Here is an 8,072-nt window from a genome sequence, read left to right as displayed (position 1 = left end):
TATATATATATATATATATATATATATATATATCCTCGATCATGTAATATCTATCATAAAATAGCTTTCTGTCTAGTAATATACAACATTTATGGAGGGAAGAACAAAATCTAACAAAATTAGGCACTTTTTTTTTGGACAGAGTGCAGTGGTGTGATCTCACTGAAACCTCCACCTCCTGGGTTCAAGTGATCCTCCCACCTCAGCCTCCCAAGTAGATGGGATTATAGGCATGCACCACCATGCCTGGCTAATTTTTGTATTTTTTGTAGAGAGGGGTTTTTGCCATGTTGCCCAGTCTGGTCTTGAACTCCTGAGCTCAAGTGATCCTCCCACCTCAGGCTCCCAAAGTGCTGAGATTTACAGACGTGAGCCACTGCACCTGGCCTAATTTACACTTGTATTTGTAAATCCCATTATTGGTAATCTGTCCTACTGATACACCTGCCCATATATGAAATGACATACATTCAAGTTTATTCATTGTGACATTATTTGTAATAGCAGAAGTGACAGATACAAGTGAAGAGACCCATGAGTTGTCTTTGAATGTAGATTTAATGGAACTTGATGGATTAAGAAAGGGGAGCAGTGAGAAAGAAAAAACAAACAGCTTTCAGACTTCCTACTTGAGGAAAAGGCATATGGTACTGACACATATTGAAATACAGGACACTAAAAGAAAAACAACATTGTTTGGGAAGATAAAAAAATGTTGTGTCACACATCACAGTCAGTAGAGTGATACAAAGGACTATTGTTCAATGAAGACATCTGAACTAGCAACATTAATTTAGTGTATGTTGGCAACTGTGTGATATTTTAAGCTATAAAAGTGGATTAAATGCCCTAGGGAAACAGGGTAGATTCCAAAGGACAAGACCTAGAACAGAGCATCAAGAGACACCATCATTTAAGAGTGGAGGAAAAAGCAGTCAAATTCATAGAAGCAGAAAATAGAATGGTGGTTGCCAGGTGATGTAGGGTAGGGGAAACAGGGATTTGCTGTTCAATGGATATAAAAGTTTGGTTATGGAAAATGAAAAAGTTCTAGAGATCTGCTATGTGACATTGTGCTTATACTTCACAATACAATACACTTAGAAATGCGTTAGGAGGGTTGATCTCATGTTATATCATTTTTACCAAACCAAAAAAAGAAAAAAAGAAATAGACAAGACAAAAAGAAAAAAAGACAAGACATTAGGTAGAAAGTCAGACCCTGAGTGGTCAGAAAGATTAAAGAAAAAGGGAGTGAGTGTCAAGAATAAGGGCAAAAGCTACAAGGTGGAACCATATAAAGAATGAGTCATTCGGATTTAGCACAGGAGAGCCAGTGATCTCAGAGGGAGAGAGAAGCTTTATTATGTGGTTAGCAAAAGACACAGTTCAAGTGGCTAAGCCAGGTGTGGTTTGAAGAAACATTAGGAAGTGAGGAGAAGCTGATTTGTAGAATGGTGAAGGATTACTTGGGTATATGGGAAGGAGGTAATGTAAAGGATCCTACTCCCCTCCCAAAGTCATTTCTCCCCAATTTTTGAGACAGGATTTCACTCTGTCACCAAGGCTGGGATGCAGTGGCATGACCAGGGCTCACTGCAGCCTGGACCTCCCAAGCTCAAGCGATCCTCCCACCTTAGCCTCTCTCCAGTGGCTTGGACCACAGGTGCACACCCCATGCCCAGCTAAAATCATTCTTACTTAATAATTTCTTACACTCAGTATTTACACATTTCTCACACTTGAGACTCACAACCACAACAGCCACGTTGAGGTTGGCAGGGGTTTGCACAGACGTGCACAGAGCAAAAACCAGCAGAATGAGAGTGCAGCCAGGGCCAGCACACTTCCTATCCCACTCACTGATACCCCACCTTCTCCTAAACAGAATCTGAGATGACACACAGAAAGCTCTTTCTGCAGGTATATGCAGAGCAATGCTACTACGCATTGCCAGTGTCTGTGCATGCCTTTTCCTTTAAAGAATAATGGCCAGTGGTTTTAAAAGAAATTGCAATTTTATTAGGAGTCTAATGAAACTTTATTCCTTACTCATCAACATATGTTCTTACCGTTATTTATTCCATTCTTAGTTTCCTCATCTGTAAAATGTTAACTGCTGTGTACTTGGCCCTTTCTATATTATTAATATGCCCTGGGAATTTAGTTAAGGGTTTGAAGTCCATTCAGCTCCTCGAGAAAGACATTCTAATAATCGTAACAATTACCAATTCATGATTTTAAAATGTGGAACTCTACTGCGAAATGAGAGCCGAAGAGAAGGGGAAAGTATACGAATATTTCAGCCCCCAGTTCCCTTTTCCCAGAGGGAATTAGCCTTCCGGGTTCCTCCCTTTGTCCTTTAAGGTTGATTGGCTCCCAATGCCTTTTGCTCAAGGCAAGGAGCACTTTTCCACACCTGTCGAATTGCTTCGTCTTCCAGGAAGCCAGGAAAAGTCCAATCAGACTTTTTGTATCCCACATTCCCCAGAGGCTGCTCCCGGCATTGGCTTTCTGTGTCTTCAGGCCTCCAAGGAGATCCTATCTGTCCAGGCTGGGAGTGGGGCTGCCCCGCTCCAAATAAGGCCAACCACTTAGGCTCCCAGCTCTGGGAAGGGGTAGGGTCATTGCTGTAGTGATCTTTAAAGAGGGAAAGAATCTGGGGCAAGGGGTGGTGGCGCGGGGAGCCAGTGGTGAGCAGAAAAATCGAGTCGCCCCTGGGGACAAGAAATCAGAAAGACCCTTCCTTCCTCCAAAGATTTAGGGAACTGAAGCCTCGCACGTTAAGAAACCACTGAAACTGTACAAATGTTCACCTACAGCCCGCCAGTCCACAGTCTTCAGGAGCAGAGGGTCAAGATCCCTGCCCCCAACGCCGCCACTTCCCCCCCGCCCTTCTTCCCAGAGTATGAAGGGCAATTCCCAGAAAGGCAAGCAGTTCCCTTTTTGCCACCGCAAGGACAGCTCGCGCTCCGTCCCGGCGGCCCAGCGATTCTCCCCCTTTCCGCGTGGCCTGGGGCAGGCGCTGAGGCAAGAGGGGCCGCACATTCGCCGGGGAAGGTGCCAGAGGCCAGCAGCTGAGCCCTCCGGCGCAACGCTTCGGCCCGCGCAACCCCGGCCCCGGCGCACCCCCGCCCGCGCACCCGCCCCGCCCACCCAGCTCCCTCCCCGGCGCGTACCCAGGGGCCATGGTTTTGCCTGGGCGAAGGCGGCCCGCTCCCGCCTGAGTGCGCTGATTACATCTACTGGAGACACCTTCCCTCCCCTTGGGGATCCAACTCCCAGGTCGGGATCCTCTCCCTATCTGCCCTCCCCCACTCCCGCCAACTCCATTTTCTAGCCACCCAGAGGCCCCTTCACCCCAGCTTTTCCCTGCCACCCCCACCTATCCCCGTTCCCCGGGTTTTCCTCCGTACCCCAGGCGATCGCCCCCTTCCCCGGAGCGGTGACCGCTGCTGCACTCACCGCGAGGGTCAGCAGGAGCAGCCGGCAGAGGGCTCGGCTCCAGGAGCCGGAGGGGCGGGCTGCCGCCATGGAGAGGGTTCGGGACAGATCGCCGGCCGAGCGTCGGGCCGGGGTAGGAGGGCTCCGCGGGGCGAGGACCGCGGCCGGGGCACAGGCTGGGCCCGCTGCTCAGGAGGAGCGCGAGGCGGAGGAGGTGGCGCGCGCGGAGAGGCGCTTTTCTCAGCTTCTCTGAAGCGCCTGCCTCTCATCCAAGGGGCTTTTCCTTTGGCGGAGGGTGGGGCTCCTGGCGCGTCCAAAAGACACCGATCGGCCCCTCCTTGTTGTCTGTTTAAGACTTAAGACTTCATTTCTCTAAGAAAGCCATGGGTGGGAACTCCCTCTCGCCGCCACCCTTTTACCTGCGCAAGGTGTTTCTCACCAGCGGACGCCACCTATAAGGGCCATCACCCCCCACGCCCCGGTGTCCGCCAGGCGAGATTAACAGCCTGCCCTGCCCAGCAGAAGCCCTGACTGCACAAAGACTCACTCCTGAGCGCGCGCTCGGCCCCGGCTCCGCCCTGCCCGCTGCCCTTCGCGCGGGCCGCGGTCGCTGCCCTGGGGTCAATTACAGCGCGAGGTCTGAGCCGCAGAGGCTGGGTTTTAGGTCACAGCTGCCTGAGGCCCACCTGATAGAAAGTTGACTCCAAGGAGACTGTTACACACTCTACTGGAGTGAATTTCCTACACACACCCACAAGCAGTTCAGACATCATAATCTGAGGCACCATTCTTTGGGGTCTTGTGTTTTTAGGAATTTACTGGCATGACAATGATACAAGACAATCGCCATAATTTAGAGACAAAAATACATATATACATACATACATACGTAAAGTTAGGGAATCAAGGCCACTGCAAAATAATAAAATCGAGGGCGAATTACTATGGGAAATGCATCCATTGAGTTCCTAGGCGTGGGCTACACCTGTGTTACTGATTTTCTCCAAGAACATCCCTGATCACAAATAAAGTTATAACTTATTTCCTGTACCGGACTCCTGAACATCTAGTGGAGAGTTCTCACCTTCTTTACTACCATGAAAACCAGAGTTCATGGTGAGAAATGAATAAGAATGGGATAATTTACATTTTTATTTGAAGTGCACTTAAACTAAACGAATTATTGCAGAACATAATCTGGAAGATTAAGATACAAATGCTGTGTTCTTTTGGCTCTTCAGAAAGCAATGGCAAGGCATCTGACTCATCCTCCTGCACCTCTTTTCAATTACTGACTTAAACCAGGTAAGCCTGACCACAAAAGGAGAAACTTGTCTCTTCCCTTTTGTTTGGTTTAAGTTTCCTCAGGCATGTCCTGAGAATCCTATTTGCAAAGCCAACTGTGACACTCACACCATTTCAATTCTTGAAAACGTTCACCATCTTAATACCATTATATGCCGAGCCAGAATTATTGCAATACTGAGCGTATATTTAAATTAAAAATTAATGTCAAACAGCACATGCCTTACATTCTGTGTGTCTGTCCCATGTTCTGTTTTATTAATGAATGCCACGAATCAGCTGTTCTGTCTCCATATCCATAAAATTATCATCGACCCTTTGCTAGTAAAATAAGCCTCATCAGCATGAGGCATGAGACTATAGTTGACATCCTTCCATTTCCATATGTTTTAACACTCATGGTTTTCCATCAATGATACCATAAGCACACCTCATCCTATTAATGATGACATCATGATCTCTAGCACGAAGCTTTTTCAGAGGACAAAAAGAAAGCTAGTTTCAGGTTCTGGAGTTCTACTCAGACTATCATCATAGGCTTTGACTACAGGACATTTCCAAACTCTTGCCTACTCTTTAACCTCTGATGCCTTAAGGGCAGCTCATGTTTTTCCTCATTCCAGGAAAGGGTGGAAGCGCAATTTGACCAGAATTCATCTTAGATATTTATTTTCCTCTTCACATTAATGGATAGAGGCTATTAAAATGGTGATTTGTTTGTTTTATCACAAAAAAAAAACTTTAAACAAAAGAATGGAATATAAAGTACTTTCTCTGAACAAGTACCCAATTTATTTAATGTATTTAGGTTAGGCTATATGGTCACTGAAATAGATCCCTCTAGAACATAGGTTTGAAACAAACGGCATATTTTTAAAAATGCAATGGAATGTGAGTAGATGTGATTTTTTTTTAAAAAAAAGAATGACTTTTGTTTATGAATATGATTCTGCTTCATGAACTAGTTTCCCAATAAAATACACTTTTTACAGTAAAAAGTACACCAGAGCAAAAGAAGCAACTTCCTTTGTGTTGCTTAAGTAATCTCTCAGGTCTCAACACTCCCATCTGTCCATCTGTTAAGTAAGATAGTCAATAATAATAAGGTAATACCGGAGGTTATCTATGGTGCTTTCTACATCTAAAATTAAACTATTTAGACTGCTTATGACAGATTTTTGAGAAGCTTGGCTGGAAATGGGTGTTCATTTCAGAGATAACATAGAAAGTCAGGGCCACAGCAGTCCTTAAAGAAGTGAACAATTTGCAATCCAAAGCCCACAGGCGAAATCTATCCAGCCTAACTTCACAATTTTAATTTCAGAGGCCAGAAACTATTAAGGGCAGCAACAACCAAAAAAATCCCACTTACTCACTGATGAGCAAATAGAGACGCTCTCCATGAGCTTTGTGAATCCTGCCAGTTCCTCCCCTGCCAGCATCAGAGGATGAGTGTTCCACAGGGACAGATGTCATCTTCAGGGCGAAACCAGCTCAGCATGGCATATGACATAGAATGGAATTCAAAAGCAAGGCAAACACAAACCTAACAGGCAAAAAAGCAAGATTAAAGGACATTGTTTAGTTGCTTCATAGGTTGGAGCATAAAGGGAAACATCTGCTAATCACAATAAAATGAACACAATTTTTTAACCTTTTAGAGTTGTTGCAATAATTAAATGATATCAAGGCACTCAGAACAAGGCCTGGCACATTCTAAGTGCTCCCTCAGTGTCAGTTATTATGAACATCCATCTTCCCTGCCATTGTACTACCACATCTCTCTGATCCATTCACTTCCTCCTCATGACAGCTCCCTATTTCCTGTCCTTCCAGTACCTCTCCTCAGAGAGTTCTCTGTCCTGATCTAGGGCTGAACCCTAGTGCCAATTCATTCACCTTCAACCCCCTCTCTTCAACACTAACCCCAGATCTTGTCTGCTAATAAATGAATTAACAGTGTAATACTAAGATGAGCTGTGCGGTTTGCGTCAGTTGTGCACTCTCTGAAAATTTGAACCAATTCTTTAAAAAGAATCTTTCTCAATTTAAGAAAAAGTTTTAAACTTCTGTGTTTTCAACAAATGCTATCTTTACTTTTAATGGCATGTATATTTCGTGGAACTTCACTTTTCAGAATTGATCTCAGCGAAACATAGTATACTAATCAAGTTCAATTTCTGTTACATTTCAAAGTTTTTGTTTGTTTGTTTGTTTGTTTTATGGAGTCTCACTGTGTCGCCCAGGCTGGAGTGCAGTGACGCGATCTCCGCTCACTGCAAGCTCAGCCTCCCGGGTTCACGCCATTCTCCTGCCTCAACCTCCCGAGTAGCTAGGACTACGGGAGTCCGCCACCACACCCGGCTAATTTTTTGTATTTTTAGTAAAGACAGGGTTTCACCATGTTAGCCAGGATGGTCTTGATCTCCTGACCTCCTGATCCATCCATCTCGGCCTCCCAAAGTGTTGGGATTACAGGTGTGAGCCACCGTGCCCGGCCTCAAAGTATTTTTAAAAATTCAAGGTAGAGTATGAAATAAATTATAAATCAGTTCTTATGACAATAGTTTTCATTTAGCAGGCACTCAATTAAAACAAGCCAATGAATGAATTCTGAGGCAATTGTGTTGAACGTGACTGGAGACAATTCACAATGTCTGGTCTGCCTATAACAGACACAGTTGACATGAGAACCCCACTCCCTCAGTGGTGCAATGAAATAATGTATCCTTAAAACTACAAAACTTTCATTTGTATGCTTTACCAATTAACTAACTCAGCAAGTATTTATTGAGCACCTACTATATCTAAGGCATTGTTCTGGGCACGGGAAATGCAGTGGTGAACAAGACAGAAAGGACACTTCCTCAAGGGAAACACCTACAGAATTATAAGATAACTAGGTTGGATAAGAAATACTCTCCCCTTGAGATTTATATCATGTTGACTTCTTTGGGGAAAAAAAAGAGAAGATTAATCTTGAATTAATTGCAAAATAAAATATAAGGATAAAAAATTACCAAGATAAAACTTGCTAGTATCTTTTTATGGATTATGAAGTGTTACTCTAGATAACCTAATCCAGAGCATATATCCTGTTGGCTTGCTGGATTGCAATAATTCTTGGTTTTTTTCTTCCCTTGCTGGCTGTATTCATGCATTCTCCTTGGCTGGTTCCTTTTGCTCTGACCTGTAAATATTATCGTGCCTGTAAATACTTTTTTTCTTTTTCTTTGAGATGGAATTTTGCTCTGTCACGCAGGTTGGAGTGCAGTGGCACGATCTCGGCTCACTGCAACCTCCGCCTCCCGGGTTCAGGTAAT

The 8,072-nt window shown here is 44.5% G+C and overlaps 1 protein-coding gene across 3 annotated transcripts in view; it reads right to left on the bottom strand.

The window, feature by feature from the left end:
- DSC2 (desmocollin 2) overlaps positions 1–3,985 on the bottom strand; it is a 38,105-nt gene extending 34,120 nt beyond the window's left edge. For 2 of the 3 annotated variants that reach the window (XM_017858054.1, XM_017858055.1), the window contains exon 1: positions 3,466–3,983. In XM_017858054.1, the coding sequence (XP_017713543.1) occupies positions 3,466–3,534 (69 nt within the window). In that variant the 5' untranslated portion in view covers positions 3,535–3,983. Of the gene's footprint in view, positions 1–3,465 lie in introns of all 3 variants that reach the window. The other variant, XM_017858056.1, reaches the window with a different exon arrangement.
- Between the last annotated feature and the right edge of the window lie 4,087 nt (positions 3,986–8,072).

This window comes from Rhinopithecus bieti, unplaced genomic scaffold, assembly GCF_001698545.2.
Source record: "Rhinopithecus bieti isolate Rb0 unplaced genomic scaffold, ASM169854v2 scaffold_44774, whole genome shotgun sequence".
In the NCBI taxonomy this organism is placed as follows: Eukaryota; Metazoa; Chordata; class Mammalia; order Primates; family Cercopithecidae; genus Rhinopithecus; species Rhinopithecus bieti.
The sequence above is the reverse complement of the archived record's forward strand: the minus strand, read 5'-3'. Positions and strand labels throughout refer to the sequence as shown.